The sequence below is a fragment of the Trichosurus vulpecula genome, chromosome 1, assembly GCF_011100635.1.
Source record: "Trichosurus vulpecula isolate mTriVul1 chromosome 1, mTriVul1.pri, whole genome shotgun sequence".
Lineage (NCBI taxonomy): Eukaryota > Metazoa > Chordata > Mammalia > Diprotodontia > Phalangeridae > Trichosurus > Trichosurus vulpecula.
Window position 1 is genome coordinate 50,353,459 of NC_050573.1, and position 24,217 is coordinate 50,377,675.

The window sequence follows — 24,217 nt, forward strand, 5'->3', positions numbered from 1 at the left end:
GTGGGCAGGGACCCGCCTCTCTGGCGCTTCGCGGCCATTTTTAACGTGGTGGCACCCCTCCGAGAAACCACGGAGTATGGTGGCCGAGAAGGGGCGGGGCGGAATCATTAGGTCATCACGGCGTGCCGGGAGCCGTAATTTAAAGGGGCCGCGCCGCTGCTGCCGCTGCGGTGGTGGAGGGACAGGCGGCGGCTACGCCGCGGAGCTGAGCCGGCTGCGGGCCGTGGTGAGTCCGGGCCCCCGCCGCGTGATCCCGGGGAGGTGTCCGTGACAGCGGGAGGACTGGGGTGACCCCCGGAGTTCATCCCCCGCGTCCCCGTATCGTCCTTTCTGATGCCCTCATTTTCCGGCCTCCCCTCAGTTCCTTATTTTCTCCGGTCCCGAATCAGTTTAATTCAACCGAAGCATTTATGGGGCGCTCACTGTATGCCCGACGCTGGGGATGCAAAGCCCAGCAAACAGGAGCGGGACGACCTCTCCCTCCAGGCAGGAACCTCAGGCGTAGAGCCTGACACAACCCAGTACCGGGCGATTTCCCGAGGGAAGGAGCGGCTGTCGGTGGCTGGAGAAGACCCTGCTCTGGGGCCTCCCCGGGGAAGGTTGGGGCGGGGGTGAGGCCCAGCTGTGGGCGCTGGAGGCTCCGAAACGAGCCTAGGGGAAGCAGGGCTCTCGATGCCCGTTGAGACCCGCCCTCCACAGCGTGCCTGGCCCGGGGCCATCCAGCCCCCGAGGCCCACCCCGGGCCCTAGAGGTCCCCTCCTGTCCAGTTTTACCCGAGCCCTTGGCAACTTTCCGGGGGGCCAGGCCGGACCAGGATCTTCTCCCTTCCATGCCTGGAGGTCCTGCCAAGGCTTCTCTTCCCCAGGCTAAACGTCAGCTTTTGGGCCAGTAAGGCCCTAGGAGCTCCCTGCCGTGAGCCTAGACGCCAAATCACAATTGGCCTCGAGGAGCGCCGCACCCGGCACTGGGACGTGTATAGAGAAGCATAGATGGAACAAGTGGAGGTGGTGGAGAAGTCAGGGCACCAGGGGCTGGAGGGGGTGCCTTTAGAAGGTGGTACATGCCGGAGGCTGCATAGGAGGTGATGGACTCAGGGCATTCCCAGGCTTGAGGGATGGCCGGTGCGAAGGCGCGGCGGAAGGAAGGCGGAGAGCCCCTTGTAAGGACAGAGAGAGGACCAGAGGCTGGGACCCAGGTGGTGAAGGGCTGTAGGAGCCAGACAGTTCATATTGTACCCAGGGAGGCGCTGGAGTTGGGGAATGCCCTGGTTAGATCTGTGCTTAAGGATTACTTTGGCTGCTGTGTTGTGTCCGGGATGGATTAGAATGAACCTTATACCAAGTGATCTCATCTTGTTCCCCTTCTCCAGATGCTTCCTGCCTTGTCAGTGTCCTTCTGAAAACTGGCCTTAGAACTTCACAAAATACTTTCCTTGATAATACTGTTGGGGCAGAGTGCGATTGCGTAGTTCAGGACTTCTCTCAATCCAGGCCCCGGTCACATTAATTTTCATGGTTGCTGTGCCCCACTCTTGATACCCATGGCACTCACTGGCCACTAAAGCACACTTATCTTTTCCCCACATTTGTATTTGCAAAGTTGAATCTTTTTAAGCTTAGATATAAAACTTACCATGTTCAGCTCTGCATTCTAGCCCATCAAGATGTTTTTGAATTCTGATTTTCGTTTTTTTTTTTTTTTACAAAGAAAAAGTGTGTGCAATTGTGAGTTTCCTGTGTTACAGAATAAAGGTATTTCAGAGTAGGAACAGACTAAAGCATCTTTCTAATCTGATGGCTGAAAAAGAGTCATTTCCTCATTGTAGTCAAAAGTCACTAAACCTTTGCTTGAAGACTTCCCAAATGAGAGAGCCCACTGCTTTGTGAGGCAGCTCATTGAATCCTGATTGTTATCTATTGTGTTAGCTCTCCCTCACTTATTCCTTTCAGCTTTGGGTTATTGTTAAATTTTGTAGGCATGCCAATGATGTTTTTATACAAGTCATTGATGAAGCTGAAAATGAAGACTTTGGCATAGCACCAAAAACAGAATCATTGATCCACTGTGCTTGGAGACCTTCTGCCAAGATGACATTAATGACTGCTCTTCAGTTAAGGGCTTTCAGCCAGTTCCAGATCTCCTTAATTGTGCTGTCATTTATCCCACACCTCTCTCTTTATGAAATGCTCCACAGACATTTAGGTAAACTATATTTGTAGCATTCCCCTAAATTACTAGTCTAGTAACACTGTCAGAAATGGAAATAAGGTTTGTCTGACTCAAACTGTTCTTGGTGAAGCCATGCTGGCTCTTTGTGATCACTACTTTCTTTTCTAAATGTTCAACTTCTAAGAATATATTCTAGAATTTTCCCACGGATCACAGACAAGCTCACAGGCTTACATTTGGGAAACCCTATTCATTCTCTCTTTTTTCTTAAGTTAAAACATTCACCCTTTCCTAGTTCTATGATATCTCATCTTTCACATTATTTTTTCCTCCAAATGGGACCTGTAATTTAATTGCCATAGGGAACTTCTGGTGAGGAAATTCCTTTTACCAGTATGGGTTGGCCTGCTTTTCAATTTATAATCTTAGAGAATTTTGTGGGCCACTTAGAGTTTAGGTGACAGCCAGTTTGTGTCAGAGGGGGTCTTTGAACCCACGTGTTCTTGATGCCTGGGCATTAACCTGTCCCTCCAGTGTCTTTTGAAGGCTGTGACAATGGTCTATTCATGTGCCTATTCATTCATTACCCAAGGAGACAGCGTTCATCTGGGCTGGATTCTTTGAAGTCTCCAAGGATAGCTGGGTGTGCTTTTACTTTTCCATAGCTATCTTGGATGTCAGCTCTCTAATAGCCGTTTTTGGTCTCCTCCTCCCTCCTGTATCCTCTCTCCCCCAACCTCCAAAAAGAGAGGATAGGGTTTGGTGGCTGTGTGAGCAGAAAAGAAGGTATGTATTTGAGAAAGAATGGGGAAGTAGAATCAATAAAACCTGGCAACTGATAAGAATCTGAGATGATTTCAGTTGTGAGCCTGGGTGACTTGAGAGATGGCAGTGAATTAGGGGAGAGTGGAAGTGGACGGAGATAACAAGTTCTGTTTTGGACGTGGTGAGTTTGAAATTTCTATGGAGCATTCAGGTGGGACTGTCTAGCAGGTCCAGATCATGTAGGATTGGAGCTCAGACAAGTGATCAGGAACAGATCCATAGATCTGGGATATGTCTGGTTAGAGATGGTCAAATTGAATCCATGGAAGAGGATGAGATCGCTAACAAATTACATAAAGTATGAAGAAAAACTAGGCTAGTGCTTTGTGAGGTAAACTACATTTAGGAGGTTTGGAACAGGGATTGATGATCTAGAGAAGGGACGGTCAGATGGGTAAGAGGATGTTGTAGAAGAGATTTCTGTCTCCTGTGGGTTGGACTGCATGACCTCTAGTTGCAGGTGTCTTCCAGCCCTGGGATGCTGTGATTCTATCAGGAGAACCAGGAGAGAAGGGTCATGGAAAAAACAAAGGAGGGAATTTTTTAAAAAAATTTTTTTATGGTCCCTTCTGTCTCTCCAGCCCTCTCAGTCTCCTGAATTCTGCTCCTCAAGTCTTCAGTCTTCCAGCTCCCCATTTTGTCCATCTCCTTGGCCCTCACCCCCTGACTCCTCTTGGTCTCTTAAGTACTTTCAGTCCCTCCTAGCCTTTGATAAATCCTGCAGTTTTCCCAGCCCCTTTCCCAGAATCCTAGAATATCAAAATTGGATGTTGACCTCCCAAAGCCTTCTAGTCCAACTGGTATCTGAACGACAATTCCCTCTCTGAAACCTTTGACAAGTGGCCCCAAAACCTCTGTTTGGCACAACCTCCAGTGAGGGGGAATCTACTCTTTGCCAAAGCAGGCCCTCCTTTTTGACCACAGTGACGGTTAGTTAGTCAATCAACATTTACTGTCTCCATGTGCCAGGCACACGGGTGCTGTGCTAAGCACCGGAGATACGGAGAACAGTGGAAGCAGTTCCCATTCATAAGGAGCTCCCAGTCTAATGGCAGAGATAACAGGTAACTATGTAACTATGTACAGACAAGATATAGACAGGATACACTGGACATGTTACAGTGAAGGCATGAGTATCGAGGGCATCCAGAAAGTCTTGTAAAGTGGCACTTGAAGGAAGCCAGAAGGCCGGGAGGCTTTATTTATTTCATTCATTCATTTATTTATTCGAGGCTTTATTTGAAGCCCCAAACCTGCGTCTTGTCCATTTCTTCCCATTTCCACTCTTCTTCCACAACAGCCCTTTAAATAGTGAGGACAGCCATTTAGTCCCCCAAAATTTCTCTTCCTGGACCAGACATCCATTGTTACTTTAACCAGTCCTCATGTGACATGCCCTCTGGTCTTGTCACCCTCCTCTTAACCCAGTCTAGCTTATCAATAATCCTTCCTAAAATGTGGTACCTCAAATGAACAAAATACTCCCAGCGTATGACCATGCAAAGTAGAACAGGTTCATCACTTTGCTCCTGAGGGGCATCATCCCCCTCCCTGCTGCCCAAGATTAATTAGCTTTTTGCCCCCTGATCTCTGTTGAAGCATTTGGGCCTATGAGTTAGTTCCGTGTCTATTTGCCTCAGTCCCCCTTAGAGAGGAATTGTTTGTGTTTGCATCCTGGAAATGTGGTTGCTAGTGGCTTCCCATTTCTTTCAGGCCATCCTCCCTTCTAGCATTGGAGGCTATAGGAACCTGCTCGTTCTTCATTGACCTCTTAGAAAGCCCCTCTCTCCAAGTCTAGGCCAAATATTCGACTTTATCCCCCTTTTCCTCATCAGTCATAAATTTTGAGCTGGAACAGGTATGGCACTTCTTTCACAACTGGTTCATCTTGTTAGGTCAGTCATGGCCTTTATAGCATTTCCTCCTGTCGATTCCTTTACTTTTTGAGGAATGAAATTATCATTAGAGCAAGTGAAGAATTTGTTGCCTGCTCCACTTTTGGCAAAGAACCCCACCCCCATCATTACATCATCTCTGGTGCGGCTGGGATGTGTTTCCTGAGTCCCTGGGCAGTGGGCCCCATGACAATGTGGCCTTCTTGTCCCTCCTTTGATCTTCACCCAGCCATTCTCTACCGTGTTTCCCCATTCTGTCTCCTGAATTTCCTTACACTGAGTTCATCCTCTTAAAATAGGTTGCTATTTCAACACCCCTTTTAGTCCGTTTCTTAATTTTTCTTTTGAATAAGTGATCAGCCAGGTAGCGCAGTGGAGAGGATGTGGACTTGGATTCAGGAAGGCCCGGGTTTGAGTTCTGCCTCAGACACTCCCTCGCCGTGGGATCCTGGACCCTGAGACGCCTCAGCTTCCTCATCTGTAAAATGGAATAATGATAGCACCTACTTCACAGTTAACACATGTAAAGGCCTGTGCAAACCTTAAAGTGCCGCAGAAATGCTAGCTATGATGACTATTAAATTACGCCCTTCAATAAGCACCTTCTGGTGTTCTTTAGAAACATCCCAGGGGTCCTCAGTAACCTTAATAATGCCCCAGTGCTTCCCAGTAATAGTGTCTCCCAGGATCCACTAGTGACCCCTATTTGCATCCTGGTGTCTGTCAGTAATATTCCAGTGTCCCCCAGTCTACGTGCTTGTTGGTTGTCTTACTGACAAGGGGGAAGGGGAAAGGGGCAGAGCCCTATGAAGGTTGGGGGTTGGACAAGCTAGGCCAGATTATTCTTCACCTGAGGCCTCTTTTTCCCTGGGGGAGGGGTGTGTGTGTGGGGGGGGTGGGGCGCGTGCCCGTGCTGGTTTTTCTTGTGACTTTGGTCAGGATTGGGATAAAGCATAAACTATATAAAATATAAAAGAGTCTCATGTGGCAACTTTTCCGGAGGGTTAGCCTGCTTCTTGGGAAGAGCAGGAAAGGCTAGTTGGGGTTCTGGCCCTGGTGGAATTTTCCCCGACGTTTTTGTGAAGTCCTGGGCTCTGGGGGTTTTCCACCGCTGGCTTGGGGTAGGTCGGAAGACATGGGGCTGGGAGGAAGTGACTTCTTATCTCAGCCCTGTAGCAATCTCATCCTCTGTCCCTCTGTTCCTCTTGGGTCCTTGAGAGCTGTGGATGTCTGGAAGGAGCAGTGTTGGGAGGTTGAGTACCAGGGTTTCCTTTCCTTGCCTCCGTTGCCCTGTGTTCTAGGAGAGCGAAATGTCTTAAGGTGATTAGGGATCTTAGAGTAGGCCCTCAGCTGCTAGGAGCAGTGGAAGGATGGGAGGAGTGTGGGGTACCATGAATTGTAGCTGAGACAGATACACACATGTGCTGGCATGTTGCCTCTGGTTTCTAGAGCTCATGTTGGGCAGCCTCACCCTCTCCTTACTTTGCATGGCCTTTGTCCCTACCCTTCCCATCCACACATCTTGGGGCCACTCCTCTAGCTATGCATCAGGGGTTAGAGAAACCATGAGGGGCCAGCCCCAGCTTCTGCCGTCTCACCTGTCCTGTCCCCTGGACTCCCAGGGCCCCACAGGGCCACAGCCGGGCCTCAGAGGCAGCCCCAGAGCCAGCTGCAGACATGGGCCAGAGTGAGTCTGAGCTACCCCAGCCCCCACCCCAGGTAGGTGGTCTTGTGGACTTGGGGGACTTGGGAGAACGAGGGCCAGGTGTTTACCATTCCCATCCTGGCTGTGGGGTGGCTCTTGGGGGTGGGAAGAGGCTCAGGCCATCTTCCCCAGGATCTGTGCCTACTCTGCCCTCCAGGATGCTGCGCTGACGGACATGCTATCCAATATCAAGTTGCTGGTGGAGGACCCACTGCAGACTAGCTTGGTGAGTCTGGCAGCTCCGAGGGCATCAGTGGTATTGCCTCCCAAGATGTATGGCTCCTAGACGGTCTCAGGAGCTACAACTTCCAGCATGCCTAGCTTCCTTTGGTCTGGCTTGATTGGGGAGGATTTGAAGTCTTGGCTGCTTGAACTCTGGTGCAAGGGCCTGGAATCAGATGAACAGAAATACAGAGCTAGAAGGGTCCTTAGAGACCATCTTCTCCATCCCCTTCTACAGAAGGGAAGTCATTAATGTTACTGATTGGGCAGTCAGGTTTCACAGAGCCTCTTTTGGGGTGACCCTTAGCCAACTATGCCATAGGAGTGATGGAGACCTCTGGGTACCACATGTTCAGTAATTTTATGGGGGGATCCAGAGAGAGCTGGGATGGTTCCAGCTTTCAGCGAGCTCAGTCTGGTAGGGTAACGAGCCTCATAAGAATGAGGGGAACCATATAAGTGCCTATGGGGATGGTAGGTGCTGAACTGTTCAGTGTTGAAGATCCTGGTGGGCTGGACTGATCAGGGAAGGCTCTGAGAGGGGGGCAACACTAGTTAAGCCTTGAAGCCCAGATGAGATTTGGATAGCGGCAGGAGAAAGAATTTTCAAGGTGAAGGCTACTGTGTGGATAGAAGTATGGAGGTGAAGGTGAGTAGGAGGAGGGTTCTTGTTGGGCAAAGGTCTCTAATGGGGAACCGTTTCATTCCTCCCTTGGAATCCTGAAGTGTGACCAGATGGGTGCTGCTTCTCTTTGCAGGTGATGGGCATGATGATTGGTGTGGGCGCTGCCGTGCTGCTCATGGCCACCCTCATCCTTGTGCTGGTCCGGAGGCTGCGTACAAAGAGTGAGGCTACCTCCCAGGGTTCTCTCAGGGCAGCAGGAATTGGGGCCCTCTGTTGGTGTCTCCAGGGAGAAAAGGAGTGGAGGGGCTGGGCATCTGTGTGGGCTGTGGGCTGGAGTTCTGAGAGGCCTTGGGCTGAGCCCTTTGGTTGGACCATGGACCTCATGGAGGGAGTGCAGGGTCACTGTGGGTCTTTGCTTGTACTTCCTAGAGGTTCAAGCCCAGGAGACTCCCAAGTATCGATTCCGTAAGAGGGACAAGGTCCTTTTCTATGGACGCAAGATCATGCGCAAGGTTTGAGCCCTTCACTATTCATTCTGCCCTTCCTGAAATCTACTTGCTGCTCTCTTGTCTCTTCCCCATGCTCCTTCCTTGTTTTCTCTCCATTACTGCTGGTCTGTCCTGGTGGGAGGGCACATAGACCTACTTAGGGCCTGCTGATGCACCCCTTCCCTGCTTCAGGTCTCCCAGTCTACCTCCTCCCTGGTGGACACCACAATCTCCACAGCCTCCCGGCCCCGAATGAAGAAGAAACTCAAGATGTTGAACATTGCCAAGAAGTAAGGATTCCCCCTCTCCCCATGAGCCCAGGACTCCTCATGCCCGGGTGGAGGGGCTGTTTTGGTCTATCACCCCTCAACACATAATGCCCGTGCCCCTAGGATCCTTCGAATCCAGAAAGAGACGCCAACTCTGCAGCGAAAAGAACCTCCCCCAGCTGTGTTGGAGGCTGACCTCACTGAGTTTGATGTGGCCAATTCTCACCTGCCCTCCGAGGTGCTCTACATGCTCAAGAATGTGCGGTGAGTGGGGTGCGGGTGGGGGAGGTGTGTCTGCGGACTTGGTGTCTGTTCTGACACCGCCCCCTCCCCTCCACAGCGTGCTTGGCCACTTTGAGAAGCCGCTGTTCCTGGAGCTCTGTCGCCACATGGTGTTCCAGAGGCTGAGCCAGGGCGACTATGTGTTTCGACCAGGCCAACCAGACGCCAGCATCTACGTGGTCCAGGATGGGCAGCTGGAGCTCTGTCTGCCAGGCCCTGTGAGCAGGGCTGGTCAGAGGGCTGGCTGGGGGCTGAGCAGCAGCAGGCTGGAGTTGGGGAGATGACCAGGAGACAAGGGCAGTGGTAGTGGGATGGCAGGTATCAGTGGTTAGAGGGTCAGGGAAGAAGTGGCTAGAAGTCAGGTGTCTGCCATTGGGCTCGGTGGGTCAGGGGTCAGGGCTAGCAGCTACCATTTTCCAGGATGGGAAGGAGTGTGTGGTGAAGGAGGTCTTCCCTGGGGACAGTGTCAACAGCCTCCTGAGCATCCTCGATGTCATCACGGTGAGTTCTAGGGGCTCAGAGAGTAAAGAAGCTAGACTGGAGGGTATGCCTGGCTCCCTGACTCCATTACCTTTCCTCCTCAGGGTCACCAGCGTCCGTATAGGACGGTCTCTGCCCGGGCTGCCCGGGACTCCACTGTGTTACGGCTGCCTGTTGAAGCATTCTCTGCTGTTTTTGCAAAGTACCCCGAGAGCCTCGTGCGAGTTGTGCAGGTCAGTCCCCCCCTCCTCAAGGCCTTCTAGGGCTTGAGAGCGGCTCCCTACCTACTTTGGGGACCCTTCTTGCCCCCTTCTCAACTCCTCTCTAAGGGCCCTGATCCTGCTTCTATTGCTCGCCTGCAGATCATCATGGTCCGTCTGCAGCGAGTGACCTTTTTGGCTCTTCACAACTACCTAGGCTTGACCAATGAGCTCTTCAGTCATGTGAGTATTGAGAGGGATAAGGGGGCTGTGGGTAGGCTGAGCTTGGACAGGGGCTGTTTCTGAAAGGAGCATTTCTCCATACCCTCACTCACTTTGTGCAGGAAATGCAGCCTCTGCGCCTGTTCCCGAGCCCTGGCCTCCCGACCCGAACCAGCCCTGTTCGGGGTCCTAAACGTATCATTGGTGCCTCTCCTGCTGAAGAACCACGGGATCCTCTTGCCCGGCCCCTGGACCCTACTGGAGCTCCTCTTCCTGGCCCCCCAGGTTTCTTTCCAAACACTTCTAGGCTGAATTCCTAATGGGCCCTCAGTATATCTTGTGTGCACACCATGGCCTTTCTGATTGGATTTCCAATTTCACCCACACCTCTGGCTCTCCCCCAGTGATGGCCGGGGGTCAACAGCAGCCTGTGTCCCAAGCTGGAAGGAATTAGTTGTGATACCTGGTTGTTCTAGAACCCTCCACCTGTTCTGGCTTCTCCTTACTTGATTCCCCAGACCCAGGTACAGATATGGTAGAGTTGTAGAGGAGGGGCCGTCAGGGTTGACCACCCCTCCTCCCCTCTCCAGGGGATCCTGTGAAGCCCCCGGCCTCTCTGGAGCCCCCTCCTGCCCCCCTGCTGAGTAGGTGTATCTCCATGCCTGTGGACATCTCTGGTAAGGGTCAAGGAAGAGGGGAAGGTCTGGATGGGGATGGGGGACTGAGCCCCAGGCCTCCCTTCTTCCATCCCTTTCCAGGGCTGCAGCGGGGTCCACGTTCCGACTTTGACATGGCCTATGAGCGGGGCCGAATTTCTGTGTCCCTCCAGGAGGAGAGCTCAGGGAGCCCACTACCCAGCATGCCCCGGGTGAGGCCCTACCCCCATCTTTGCTCCAACCCCCAAGCCCACCTGAGGCTTTACACTTTTGGCCAGGTAGCTAGGTCTAAGCAGTCTTCCTGGGCACATGACCAAGTTTGTGAGGCTGCACTTGTGGAATGTTGTTGGGGGTAGGGAAGTCTGAGCTGGGGGGCTCCCTGACTTCCGGGTTCCACCCAGTTGATGTCTCAGGAGCCTCGGGAACAGCCGGCGGGGGCTTGCGAGTACAGCTTTTGTGAGGATGAGTCGGCTGGGGGTGACTGCCCCTTCGGGCCCTATCAGGGCCGTCAGACCAGTAGCATCATCGAGGCGGCCAAGCGGGAGCTGGCAAAGCTGATGAAGATTGAGGTAGGCAGGGAGAGGGGTAAGAGGCAGGGAGGTTCGATGGAAGGCTGTGGGGCCCCATTTTGAGAGCCCTCTAATCCTTTACTGCTCCAGGACCCCACGCTGCTGAACAGCCGAGTGCTGCTGCACCATGCAAAGGCTGGCACGGTCATCGCCCGCCAGGGTGACCAGGTGAGTCCTAGCCTGCCTGGTACCTCCTCTCTTCCTTTAGTGTCTGTCCCTTAGTGATTTCTGTAATGTTCTTCAGCTCCTCAAGCTCAGCTGCCTGGGCTTGGCTCCCCTCCTCTGGGAGACAGGGAAGACTAATAGCCAAGGTAGCACATCCTGAATTCAGCCACGAGCCCCTATTCACAGTGGTTCCCACTCATCATCTCCCAGGGTCACTGTTCCCTTCCCCCATGCCCTGGTGCTGGCTCTGGCCCTAGTGTTGCTGCTGGCACTGGTTCGGGTTCTGGCCCTGGCGCTGGCTCAAGTGCTGGCTCAGGCCAGCTACCACGCGGACACTGCTGACCACTCAGGATCCAGCAGCTCTTCTTCCTTCATCATCAGGAAAACTACCCTCAGGTGCTGATAAGTCATTACTGATTCTTACTGGGAGACCACAGAAAAGCAAAACAAACAATACAAAAAGGCGCCTAAAGTCTTCCTGCTCTGCCACTTTTGCTGGGTTGGCTCAGGTGGTCTGTCAGTGTGAATGTGCCATCCAGTGATGAGGATAGCCTGCCCTCTGTGGGCACCCCTTCGTCTTGGGCAGCTCAGTCATCCAACGTAGGAGGGGTCTATGGAGGGTCTGCTCAGCATCCTTGCTCCATAGCAGGGCTCCTTGATGGTGTGTGTGTGTGTGTGTGTGTGTGTGTGTGTGTGTGTGTGTGTGTGTGTGTGTGTGTATCAGCAGTCTCAGAATGAGGTTCTTAAGTACAGAAAATAAGATACATAGGATTATAAGGGAAAGCAAATATGTTAAAACATAGTTATCAGAATATTGAAAAAACTCAGGTTCTCCAGGTTAGGATACCCGATCTAGATCCCTTGATCTCCTATGGATCCTGGGGAAGCAAGGGGATGCAAAATGATCCCTTTCTTAAGCTGTGGCCAGCCCACCTCCTCTTCAGCCAGAATCTTTCTGATAACATCCTTTGCATGACTCCTCCTACACGGTTCTTTGGTAATATTCTCTACCCTGTTTGTGCTCAGCAGGCCCCTTTGTTCCCTTTGTCCTTTGGATGACCCACGACTTTCATTCTTCTGTCATTGATATTCATTTCATGACTCAGCTGTCATTGGAAGAAGAATGCTGATGTTAAAAAATGGGGCTTTATTTCAGAGAGAAGCTTGAAGCTTTTTAAAACACTAAATGATTTCCCTCCAGTTCTTTATGGGCCAGGTTTCACAGCTGTCCAAGATCTTGCCACTGTTGGGCCTGCTCTGTGGACCGTCCATCCACTGTATCTCACGGTCTCAACCGTGGGCATTCCCTCTTTATCTATCTGGATTTTCTCGTGAGGAGAGTTAGGCTGAGCTCTTTCTTCTGAGTGATAACAGACCTGAGGAAGACGTAGTGTTTCTAGGGCTTGATGTACTTAGCATGAGGACCTCAGTATAGGTCATAAAACCGATGCAGCAGCTACAGAGAAGAGAGACTGTCAGGGGCATTGACTGTATGGACACCTGAATAGTCCCTTTCTCCTAAAAGCGAAACCATTGATCGATTCTTAAATTGTCTTGCTGCTTTGTTCAGAGGCAGGCGATGGGAGGTAGTGTCCTCAATTTCATCTTGACCTACTATGGGGAGGGTCCTTAGGAAGCAGGGACACCACCATTTTAGAGTTCATATTGGGTGGTGGGGTGGGACATAGTCTCACATGGCCCCTGAAATCTAGACAAATGGATTTCAGAAAGGGCCGAGTAAAGGTAGGTCTCATCCCACGGTCTGAGGTGCTAAAAGCCAAGTCTATCTCAAGGGATGGGAGACTCTCAGGAAGGACATTCTGATGACCTAGTCATGAATTATCCTGCTGAGAAAGAAAAGGGAGAGGCGAGCATCTCAAGGGAGCTCTCTGCTGAGGTTGATCGTAAAATGAGGCAAATGAGGGCACATGACCAAAAGGGGCGTCCTGTAAGAAGAGTGTCCCACGGAATGAGCTCAAGCTTGCAGTAAATGGAGGGCTTGTTTAGCTGCGTCAGACCAGGAAGAGAGAAGCTTTTTGCTGAGGCTGGCGGGTGCAACAGTAATGAGTGCAGAATGAATAGACCCTCTATTAGCTATTTTATTTCAATCTTCCCTGTTAAGGAAAATGACCTTCTAACTAGAAAGCACAGAAAAACGTGGTCAAGGGGAGACGAAAGCCCAAGAGATTACTGAGTTTTGGAAGCACCAGCTTTATGCCCACATCTCAATCCTTGGGAGTAGAAGTAGGAAGAAGCACAAATCTCTCCAGGCAGACAAGGATCTCATGAGCCTGCTCTTGGACCACTGCCCCAGCGGCCTTTTTTTGTAGTCGAGAAAAACCCACTTTCTCCCCCTCCCCATTGAAAAAGAAAGAAAAACAAAACCCTTGGCACCAGAAAGCACAAATTCCACATTGTGTCCAAAAATGTATGTCTTGTTCTGCACTTTGAGTCCATCTGCTCTTTCAGGAGGTGAGTAACATATTTCATCGTGAGTCCTCTGGAAACACAGTTGGTCAGTGCATCAGTTGGAGTTCTTAAGACTTAAGAGTTGTTTGGCTTCACAGTGTTGTTACTATAAAAATTGTTTTCCTGGTTCTGCTCCCTCCACTCTTCATCATTTTATTCAGGTCTTCCCAGGTCTCTCTGAAACCATCCATCTTCTTCATCATTTCTTATAGCATGATAGTATTCTATCATATTCACATACCATAATTTGTTCAGCCATTTCCCAACTGATGGGCACAACCTCAGTTTCCAGTTCTTTGCCATTGAATAAAAGAGCTGCCATAAATATTTTTGCACATATGGGTCCTTTTCCTGTTTCTTTTATCTCCTTGGAGTCTAGATTAGGTAGTGTACTGCTAGGCCAAAGGGTACCTGTTCCTGATGCCAATATTTGACCTGAAAGAACTCTTTTTCTCTCTCTCTCTCTTTCTTTCTCTCTTTCTCTCCCTGTCTCTCTCTCTCTGTCTCTTTCGCTCTCTCCCCCACTCCCCTCGCCCCCTCTGCCTCTCTCTTTCTGTCTGCACCTGAATTGGGAGAGGGATTCCAGATGCTGAAGACAGGGAATTTCTCCATTCATGAAGTTCTCTCTGAACATTCCATCTGTGAAATTGCCGTTCTTCCCTAACTTTTCTCAGGCTGAGCCCTGGGGTTGGGTAAGATCCCCAAGGCTAGAGAAGCTTCCGCCGTTCTTCTAGGCTCAGTCTCACTGTCCCGCATGGGGGCAGTCGTGGGTAAGAACGTGTCGCAGTTGGGGTGCACTTGAATCCTTCTGCTGGCTTGGTCCCTGCATGGCTGAAAGTCCATTTTGTAGATGGTGATTGCAGGGTAGTTGTGGCTTTAGGCAAGTGGATGTGGGTTCACTTTATCAGGATGAGTTGACTTGGGCATCTCCTGCTAGGCGTGTCCTGGAGGGAAAAGGTTGAGTTCCAGAAACTACTGGTCAATGAGCTTCAATCTCCAGGAATGATTCTAATGGGTAATTAAAGGGAAGTAATGATTTCTGAGTCACCATGGGTTCATCCAGAGCCGGTTATGCCACACTAACCCCGTTTCCCTTTTTGGGCAGGGTTACTAAACTGGTAGAGCAGAGGATTGTTGGCATCATTCACGTATTTGTGTTACAGCAGGAGGGTTTATAAAGTTTCCCATGATACGCTTGTGCACTGAATGGGTAGCTATGGCTACGGAGAATGTTCAAAGGTGGTTGAATTACTGGACTAAAAGAATGTTAATTAAAGATCACTGTGCCAGTCTGGAGGGAATTCCCTAATGGTAGTGACAGGACTCTTTCCTAGGCCCTTGGGATGTTGTTCTTGGTGACTCAGGTGAACGCTTAGCCGGCATGCTTAACAAATTTGTGACAGATTGAAAGGTGGCAGGGATATAGGTATAGTATAAGGTGTAGCCCTCTAGGTCCTCAAGTGCAGCCCTTTGACTGAATCCAAACTTCACAGAACAAATCCCCTTAATATAAGGATTTGTTCTGTAAAACTTAGACTCAGTCAAAAGGCTGCACCCAAGGACCTAGAAGGCCATGTGTGACCTTGAGGCCACAGGTTCATAAATTGAATAAAATGCTAGACTTGGAGCCAGGAAGACCTGAGTTTAGATCCTGCTTCTGACACTTACTCTCTCTGTGACCCTGGGGTAGAATGAGGATAATGTTACCTAGAATGCCCATGTTGCAGGTCGTTTTGAGCTTTATGAGATAAAGGGCATGTAAAGGGCTTTAAAAACTTGAAAGTTCTCCATAAATGTAGTTTATTATCTTATTAGATAACAGGATTGGGAGGTGAAATGATAGACCAGATTTCATACCAGACTCTAATGGGTGAAATTGAATTTGTTTGTTGTTCAGTCGTGTCTGACTCTTTGTGACCTCATGGACGACAGACAGCATGCCCGGCCCTTCTGTCCTTCACTCTCTCTCAAAGTCTGTCCACCCTCAGGTCTGTTGCCTTCATGACACTATCCATCTCACCCTCTGCCATCCCCTTCTCCTTTTCAATAGGGATTAATACAGTCTTTCTGTTTGGTCAAAAAAAGGCCAGTTCTGCCTAATTGATTGTCTAAATACAGGGTAGGAGAGACCCAGTTAGTCTATTCATGTGAAAAATGCCTAGGACTTTTATTTTGCTTTATTCTTGACCTAAGACTTTTAGTGGGTCATCAGTCACCAGCTAAATAGTAGCTAAAAAGCAGATGTGATTTTAGGCTGCATTTAAGCAGGAGTCTGGGCTCTAAAACAAGGGCGGGGATCATCTCATTGAGCTCTGTCCTGCTCAGATCCTAGTTGGAGCGTTGAATTACACTTTGAGAACTACATTTTGGGAAAGGCATTGACAAGCTGGGCGGTGAGGATGTGGGAAGGGGGTTCAAAGCCTTGACCTAGGGTTGAGAAGACTGTGTTGGATTTGAAGACTATAGCTGTCTTCTCAAATCTAAAGGACTTCCATTAGGAGATTTAAATTTGTCTGTATCACTTGGGACCAGTGGGTAGAAGTTACAGGAAGACAGATATCTGCTGAATTTAAAAAAAAAATTATAGCTGTGATTTTTTTAATAGTGCTTTGAGGTTTGCAAATCTCTGTATGTTATCTTATTTACTCCTCACGGCTCTGTGAGGTAATACAGATAGTATCATGTCCGTTTTGTAGATGGGGAAATTGGTTTAGAGGAGGTAATTGAGTTGCTCATGTCACGCTGCTTAGCGTCTGAGGTGGGATTCAAACCCGGGTCTTTTCTGACCCAGTGTCTTGAGTTCTTTCTTTGACATCATTCCACCTTTCACGTGAGAATCAGTTTCCCCACAATTAGAGCCATCCTGTAGTGGAATGAACTGCCTTGGGTCCTGGCGGGCTTCTTGATCGGCCCTCTCAGTGTTCAGGCAGATGGGCCTCTGCCGGCTGTCGCCTACCAGGAAAAATTGGTAGGAGGATCCTGCTGTCCCTTCCACGGTGCCGAAGTCCTCACAGGCAGTCTTGTTGAGGCTTCAGTGGCCCTCAACATAAGCCATGGGGATAGGCGTAACCAGCAGAGGAAATGTCATCAAGTGGCCAAGTGTGGGATTCTGCTTTGCCTGTTAGGACACTTTGAATCTGGTCTCTGGCATCTCGGGCCCCATTCTGACCTCCCCTCAGCCTTTTGTCAGCTGTTCTTGGCTCTCACCCCAGTTCTGGCCAGCTCCTGTTGATCCCTTCCTCTGGCCCTTAACAAGAAGCCCCAAGTGGCTTGGGCCCAGGTCTTCCCGCTGCTCTCAGCCCTGCTGGAATTTACTAGGCATCTGTCTTCACCTTATCATTTGATCTAAGACTCGAGAGGCACTCTTATTCATCCCCTTCATTTTACAGGTGTTGAAACTGAGGCCTGGAGAGGTTGAAGAACTCACCTGAGGTCACATAGGCAGCAAGTGATTGAACCAGGATTTGAAGCCAGGTCCTTTAACTTCAGACATAACACTCTTTCCACTGTCCCCCTTGAGGGACACTAGTGTTCTCCAGCCCCATTGGTTGTAGGCTGCCTTCATTGACTTTGAAGGAGACTCTCCATCACCTCTCACTGCCCTTCTTCTGGTGTCTAGGTGTCATAGGGGATAGAATACCAGCCTCAGAGTCAGGAAAATCGGGATTCAAATCCTGCCTTAGACACTTACTAGTTGTGCGACCCTGGACAAGACATCACCGCTCAGCCTCAGTTTCCCCATCTTTAAAAGGGACATAATAATACCTACTTTGCAATGTTGTTGTGAGGTTTGGATGAAGTTATGTATTTAAAGTGTTTTTGTAAATGTAAGTGCTAGTTATTATTATTTAATATTGTTAATATTCCTAACCTCAGCTGTATGCTTTCTGGTTTTCTTTCTGGTGCAAACAGTTCCTTTCTGTGGCCTGGTTCTTTTAAAAAATTTATTCTTGCTCATTTTCTAGTTCTTAGGACTAATTCCTTTCTTCCTTTTCACTTCTTGCTCTGTCGGCAGGAAGGTGACCTAGACCCAGCTTCAAGTGGCCCCACCAAGGGGGCTGCCATCTTGTCTCTCACCAGGATTTCTGGTTTATTTCTAGCTTTCCACTTGGTCTTGTCCCCACTCCAAAAAGATGGACCTTTCTTTCTGTCCTAGACTTGATCTCTTCCTCATTCCCTTTGTTTCCTATCAGCTGAGGTTTTGTTTTGAGGAAGATTTGATGGATGCGACTAGGTCTTAAGAGCAAAGTTTTAGAATTGGAAGGAACCTAAGATATCATCCAGTAATCTCACACTCTCATTTTACAAATGAGGAGACTGAGGCCCAGAGAGGTGAAGAAATTTGTTCTAGTAGATTGGGGGTTTGAGCCTGGGCCCCCCGACTTCAGATCCAGGGCCAGCTGCCTCTCAGGTCCTTTCACCCTTCCCAGTGGTGAAGGCCACGCAGCCACACCCCTGTTCCCAAGTGTGTAGCTCAGTGGCCATTTTAGCCCGAGGGCCTTTCAGAGTCATGTTGAAGCTGCCCCCTCCCCAAAGGGAGGCATCTTTCCAACTTTGCACTCCTTCCCCCCCCCCCCCGGCCCTACCCTTAGGACGTGAGCCTGCACTTTGTGCTCTGGGGCTGTTTGCACGTGTACCAGCGCATGATTGACAAGGCAGAGGACGTGTGTCTGTTTGTAGCCCAGCCTGGAGAGCTGGTGGGTCAGCTGGCCGTGCTGACAGGGGAGCCGCTCATCTTCACCCTGCGGGCACAGCGGGACTGCACTTTCCTGCGTATTTCCAAGTCAGGCTTCTATGAGTGCGTATGAACACCCAGGCTGGCCATGCAGGGCTGGGGGAGTCTTCAGGGGGAGGTGAGGAGGGACCAGCAAGGTCTCCATGCTGCCCTCTTTCCTCTTCCCATCCCAGGATCATGCGGGAGCAGCCAAGTGTGGTCCTGAGTGCTGCCCACACTGTGGCTGCCCGCATGTCGCCATTTGTACGCCAGATGGACTTTGCAATTGACTGGACATCTGTGGAGGCTGGACGTGCCCTCTACAGGTAATGGGACCTAAACCCTGGAACCTTAAACCTAGATTTCCTCCTGCCCTGTGACCCACTTCCCCATCCACATTCCCTCTAATTAGAAGTCCCAAACTCTGGAATCCTTCAACTTGGATCTTACAGTTTCTAGTTTCAGGCTATTAGCCCAACTTTTCCCAAAGGTCCCTGTGATTGATGGTTCTTTGTGTGTCCCTCTCCCTCTCCCCCTCCCCCTTCATGAATTCCTGGGGCCTGTGTTCTCCCAGCCCTACCCTGGTTATATCATTGAAGTTCTCTAGGGGAGAATCAGCCACTTTCTAATCTTCCCCACCCCCTGTGTCCCTCTGCTCCAGACAGGGTGACCGCTCAGACTGTACCTACATTGTGCTCAATGGGCGCCTGCGCTCTGTCATCCAGAGGGGCAGTGGCAAGAAGGAGTTGGTCGGGGAATATGGCCGTGGGGATCTTATCGGGGTGGTGAGCTACCTGTCCGGGACCCAGCCCTGCCTAATCCTGCCTCTGGATTTGTCCCCTTTTTCCCATCCCGAATCCCCGTCCTGTCCCGGAGCTTCCTCCAGCTTTAACTTCCCAGCTTAACTTTCCTCTTTCAGCACCCTAACCCCCTTGCCAATGGTTGGGCCCTGCCTGTAGTGACCTACCCATGCACCCTCCAGTCTTGTGCCCATTGGGGCACTGGCTGCTTACTCCCCTGTCCTGGTTGGATGTAGGTGGAGGCACTGACCCGACAGCCCCGGGCCACCACAGTACATGCAGTGCGGGACACGGAGCTTGCCAAGTTGCCTGAGGGGACCCTGAGCCACATTAAGAGGAGGTACCCACAGGTATGGGAACTCTAGGAAGGGACACAGGAGTGGGGAATGGGGATTCCAGGGATCCCTCAGGGTGGAGGATGGGGCCTTTGGGGTCTTAATTATGAGTTGGAGAATTGGGCTTTCAGGTACTTCTCAGGTGATTTGGGCTCCAGGCTCCTCATAGGTACCTGGCATCCTCTAGTGAGATGCTCAGGGTCAGAGTAGATGTGGGTTTGGGGATGCTTTTTCCTGATGTGACCTCTGGTTCACAACACTTATAGGTTGTGACCCGGCTGATCCACCTGCTGAGCCAGAAGATCCTTGGGAATCTACAGCAGCTGCCAGGACCTTTCCCAGGTAAGGGGTGAAGCTGGAGTGCCCTAGGGCAGGCTGGGTATGGAGGAGTAGGATTGGGCTATGGTATGAGATTCAGCTTCTGTGCGTCCCAGGAACCCTCCTTGGCCTCCTCCTGGCCCCTGTTTCCTGCTGCTTCTCCCCTCCAGTCCTGGGTCATACAGACCCTCCTTTGTTGTGGTCACAAGCCCTGGTCCCCCTTCTCTTGCCTCCTTTGGTCCCAAGCCTGGCCTGTTCTCTTCTGTTGCCTCCGCTGCTGCCCGTTGCTGTGGAGGGGTCATCTCCCTGCTCCTCTCTCCTGTTCTCTTCGTTCCTTTGCTGGAGCAGCCACTGGTTGTGGTTGTTTGGCATGGGGAGAGGCAAGAGGGACCAGACAAAAAAGAAAAGTGACAGTGACACAAAATTCCTTCCCAAAGACCACTCTGATACCTTTTAGATTGTCAGGGAGCACAGCCCCAGCAGCATCCTTTTTGCCAGCTCTCATTGGCCATGTCCGCCTGCCTTGCCACCCTTCTGCATCCTCCAACCTTCCTCTCTCTGAGGGGGCTCTCTCTCCTCCTCTTCTATGTTTCCTTTTGCCCCTGGCCTCCCAGGGAGATTGAGGATCTCCACAGATGCTCTCAATAGCCTCTGGGGGTTCAGAGACCTAAAGATCACAGAATTGCAGAATCTTGGATGCCATCCAGTCCAGCCCATCCTTAACCACAGACATCTGCTACCACACTGGCTAGAAATCGTCATCTCACCTCGCCATTGAGGGGGACACTCCTGCTGCCCAAGGCAGCTTTTGAGAGTGTTCAGCAGTTCTAATTATTAGGAAGGAAGTAACAGAGTTGGGTAGCTGAGTGGTGCAGTAGATAGAGCATTGGGCTGGGAGCCAGGAAGACTCATCTTCCTGAGTTCAAATCTGGCCTCACTTACTAGCTGTGTGACCCTGGGCAAGTCACTTAACTCTGTTGACCTCAGTTTCCTCATCTATAAAATGAGCTGGAGGAAGAAATGGCAAACCTCTCTAGTGTCTTTGCCAAGAAAACCCCAAATGGTTTTATGAAGAATCAGACAGGATTGGAACAACTAAACAACAAGTAATAGAGTCTCCTAGGAAAGCCCAGGCTCAGGTCTGTGAAGAAGGCACACATCTTCCCCACCAAGGATGGTTACTTCTGTATTTAAAAAAATTAAATACATTTTATTTTTTCCCTAATTATATGTTAAAACATTTTTTTTTAAGTTTTGAGTCCCAAGTTATTCCTCCTTTCCTCTCTCCCCCCCTGAGACGGTAAGCCATCAGATAGATATAGGTTATACATGTGCAATCAGGTAAAACATTTCCATATTAGTAATTTTGTACAAGAAGACTCAAATTTTTAAAAAATGAAAGAAAGAAAGAAGGAAGGAAAGAAAGAAAGTGAAAAATAGCGTGCTTCAGTCTATTTTCAGACAATATCAATTCTTTCTCTGGAGGCAGATAGTGTGCTTCATCATTAGTGCTTTGGTGTTGTCTTTGGATCATTGTATTGTGGAGAATGGCTAAGTCATTCACAATTCTTCATCATACAATACTGCTGTTACTTGGTGTTACATTCTTCTGGTGGTTCTCACTTCACTTTGCATCAGTTCATGTAAGTTTTTCCAGGTTTTTCTGAAATCATTATGCTTGTCATTACTTAGAGCACAGTAATATTCCATCACAATCATATACAATAGCTTGTTTAGCCATTCCCTAATTGACGAGCATCCCTTTGATTTCCATTTCTTAGCCACAACAAAAAGAGCTGCTATAAATATTTTTGTACAGTATGCCCTTTCCTCTTTTCTTTGATCTCTTTGGGATATAAACTTAGCAGTTAGCAGTGATATTACTGGATCAATGGGTATGCACAGTTTTATAGCCCTTTGGGTGTAGTTCCAAGTTCTTTCCAGAATGGCTGCATCAGTTCACAACTCCATCAACAGTGCACTAGTGTCCCAGTTTTCCCACATCTCCTCCAACATCTAGCATTTTCCTTTTTTGTCATATTAGCCAATCTGATAGGTGTGAGATGGTACCTCAGAGTCATTTTAACTTGCGTTTCTCCGATCAGTAGTGATTTGGAACATTTTTTCATATGACTATAGATAGCTTTGATTTCTTCATATAAATATTGCCTGTTCATATCCTTTGATCATTTATCAATTGGGGAATGGCTTTTTTTTTTTAATAAATTAGATTCAGTTCTCTATATATTTGAGAAGTGAGGCCTTTATCAGAGACACTTGTTGCAAATCCCCCGCCCCTCCCTCCCCCCCCCCCGGTTTCTGCTGTCCATTTAATTTGGTTTCATTGGTTTTGTTTGTGCAAAAAATTTTTAATTTCATATTTTGTAATGAGCTCTATATTTTCTTTGGTTTTAAATTCTTCCCTTACCCACAGATCTGACAAATAAACTATTCTATGCTCTCCTAATTTGCTTGTGGTTTCTATTGCCTTTTGCATGTAAATCATATACCCATTTTAACCTTATTTTGGTATATGGTGTGAGATAGTTGGCTATACCTAGTTTCTGCCATGATGTTTTCTAGTTTTCCCAGCAGTTTTTGTCACATAATGAATTTTCGTTATAAAAGCTTGGATCTTGGGTTTATCATATACTAGATTACTATGGTCATTTACTGTAATGTAATTTGTACCTATTCTATTCCGTTGATCCACTACTCTATTTCTTAGCCAGTGCCAGATTGTTTTGATAATTATTGTTTTATAATACAATTTTAGATCTTGTATGGCTAGACCCCCTTTCTTCACATTTTTTTTCATTGAATGCCTTGATATCCTTGACCTTTTGTTCTTCCAGATGAATTTCGTTATTTTCTCTAGCTCTATAATTTTTGGTAGTTCGATTGGTATGGCACTGAATTAATAGATTAATTTAGGTAGAATTGTCATGTTTATTATATTGGCTTGGCATACCCATGAGCAATTAATATTTTTCCAGTTGTTTAGATCTTATCTTAATTGTGTGAAAAATGTTTTGTAATTGTGTTCATATAGTTCCTGGGTTTGTCTTGACAGACTCCCAAATATTTTATATTATCTATGGTTATTTTAAATGGAATTTGTCTCTCTATTTCTTGCTGCTGGACTTTGTTGGTAATGTATCTAAATGCCGATGATTTGTGTGGGTTTATTTTGTATCCTGTAACTTTGCTATAGTTGTTAATTATTTCATTTAGTTTTTTAGTTGATTCTCTCAGATTCTGTAAGTATAACATATCATCTGTAAAGAGTGATAATTTTGTTTCCTCGTTGCTTATTCTAATTCCTTCAGTTTCTTTTTCTTCTCTTATTGCTATAGCTAACATTTGTAGTACAGTATTGAATAATAGAGGTGATAATGGGCATCCTTTTTCAGCCCTGATTATATTGGGAAGGCTTCTAGCTTATCCCAATTACAGATAATACTTGTCAATAGTTTTAGATAAATATTGCTTATCATTTTAATGTAAGCTCCATTTATTCCTATGTACTCTAGTGTTTTTAATATGAGTGGATGTTATATTTTGTCAAAGGCTTTTTCTGAACTATTAAGATAATCATATGATTTCTGTTGGTTTTGTTATTGATATGGCCAGTTGTGCTGATAGTTTTCCTAACATTGAACCAGTCCTGCATTCCTGGTATAAATCCCACCTGGTCATATTGTATGATCTTTGTGATTTATTGCTGTGATCTCCTTGCTAATATTTTATTTCAAATTTTTGCATTGATATTTGTTAGGGAAATTGGTTTATAATTTTCTTTCTCTATTTTGACTTTTCCTGGTTTAGGCATCAGCACGTTATTTGTGTCATGAAAGGAATTTGATAGGACTCCTTCTTTGCCTATTTTTCCCAATAGTTTATATAGTATTGAGATTAATTATTCTTTAAATGTGTGGTAGAATTCACTTGTGAATCCATCTGGCCCTGGGGATTTTTTCTTTGGAACTTCATTGATGGCTTATTCAATTTCTTTTTCTAAGATTGGCTTATTTGAGTAGTCTATTTCTTCTGTTAATCTCGGTAACTTATATTTTTGTAGATATTCATCCATTTCATTTAGATTGTCAAATTTATTGGCATATAATTGGACAAAATAGCTCCTAATAAATGTCTTAATTTCCTCTTCATTGGTGGTGAATTCACCTCTTCCATTTTTTATGCTAATAATTTGGTTTTCTTCTTTCCTTTTTTAAATCAAATTAACTAATTTTTTATTTTATTATTTTTTTCCATAAAGCTAGCTTCTAGTTTCATTTATTAGTTTAATGGCTTTCTTACTTTCAATTTTATTAATCTCTCCTCTGATTTTCAGGATATCCAACTTGGTGTTTAATTGGGGATTTTTAATTTGTTCTTTTTCTATTTTTTTTAGTTGCACATCCAGTTAATTGATTTGTTCTTTTTCTATTTTATTGATATAAGCAATTATAGATATAAATTTTCCCCTAAGTACCATTCTGGCTGCATCCCATAAATTTTGGTATGTTGTCTCATTGTTACCATTTTCTTTAATGAAGTAATCAGTTGCTTCTGTGATTTTTTATTTGACCCATTTTTTTAGGATTAGATTATTCAGTTTCCAATTAATTTTTAATCTATCTTTCCATTGCCTATTATTGAATATAATTTTCATTGCATTATTATCTGAAAAGGATGCATTTAATATTTCTGCTTTTCTGCATTTGGTTGTGACGTTTTTAACGTCCTAATACATGGGCAGTTTTTGTGTAGTGCCATGTACTGTTGAGAAAAGGTTTATGCTATTCT

The 24,217-nt window shown here is 47.7% G+C and overlaps 1 protein-coding gene across 4 annotated transcripts in view; it reads left to right on the forward strand.

The window, feature by feature from the left end:
• Positions 1-141: 141 nt before the first annotated feature.
• Positions 142-24,217, forward strand: part of PNPLA6 (patatin like phospholipase domain containing 6) — a 38,976-nt gene continuing 14,900 nt past the window's right edge. For 2 of the 4 annotated variants that reach the window (XM_036761214.1, XM_036761206.1), the window contains exons 1-21: positions 151-226; positions 6,512-6,608; positions 6,752-6,820; positions 7,575-7,662; positions 7,871-7,953; positions 8,122-8,219; positions 8,322-8,462; positions 8,539-8,698; positions 8,901-8,981; positions 9,065-9,193; positions 9,323-9,403; positions 9,505-9,667; positions 9,973-10,059; positions 10,141-10,250; positions 10,452-10,607; positions 10,698-10,775; positions 17,834-18,039; positions 18,150-18,281; positions 18,617-18,740; positions 18,992-19,105; positions 19,357-19,432. In XM_036761214.1, the coding sequence (XP_036617109.1) occupies positions 6,567-6,608; positions 6,752-6,820; positions 7,575-7,662; positions 7,871-7,953; positions 8,122-8,219; positions 8,322-8,462; positions 8,539-8,698; positions 8,901-8,981; positions 9,065-9,193; positions 9,323-9,403; positions 9,505-9,667; positions 9,973-10,059; positions 10,141-10,250; positions 10,452-10,607; positions 10,698-10,775; positions 17,834-18,039; positions 18,150-18,281; positions 18,617-18,740; positions 18,992-19,105; positions 19,357-19,432 (2,218 nt within the window). In that variant the 5' untranslated portion in view covers positions 151-226; positions 6,512-6,566. Of the gene's footprint in view, positions 227-6,511; positions 6,609-6,751; positions 6,821-7,574; positions 7,663-7,870; positions 7,954-8,121; positions 8,220-8,321; positions 8,463-8,538; positions 8,699-8,900; positions 8,982-9,064; positions 9,194-9,322; positions 9,404-9,504; positions 9,668-9,972; positions 10,060-10,140; positions 10,251-10,439; positions 10,608-10,697; positions 10,776-17,833; positions 18,040-18,149; positions 18,282-18,616; positions 18,741-18,991; positions 19,106-19,356; positions 19,433-24,217 lie in introns of all 4 variants that reach the window. The other 2 variants (XM_036761191.1, XM_036761199.1) reach the window with 2 other exon arrangements.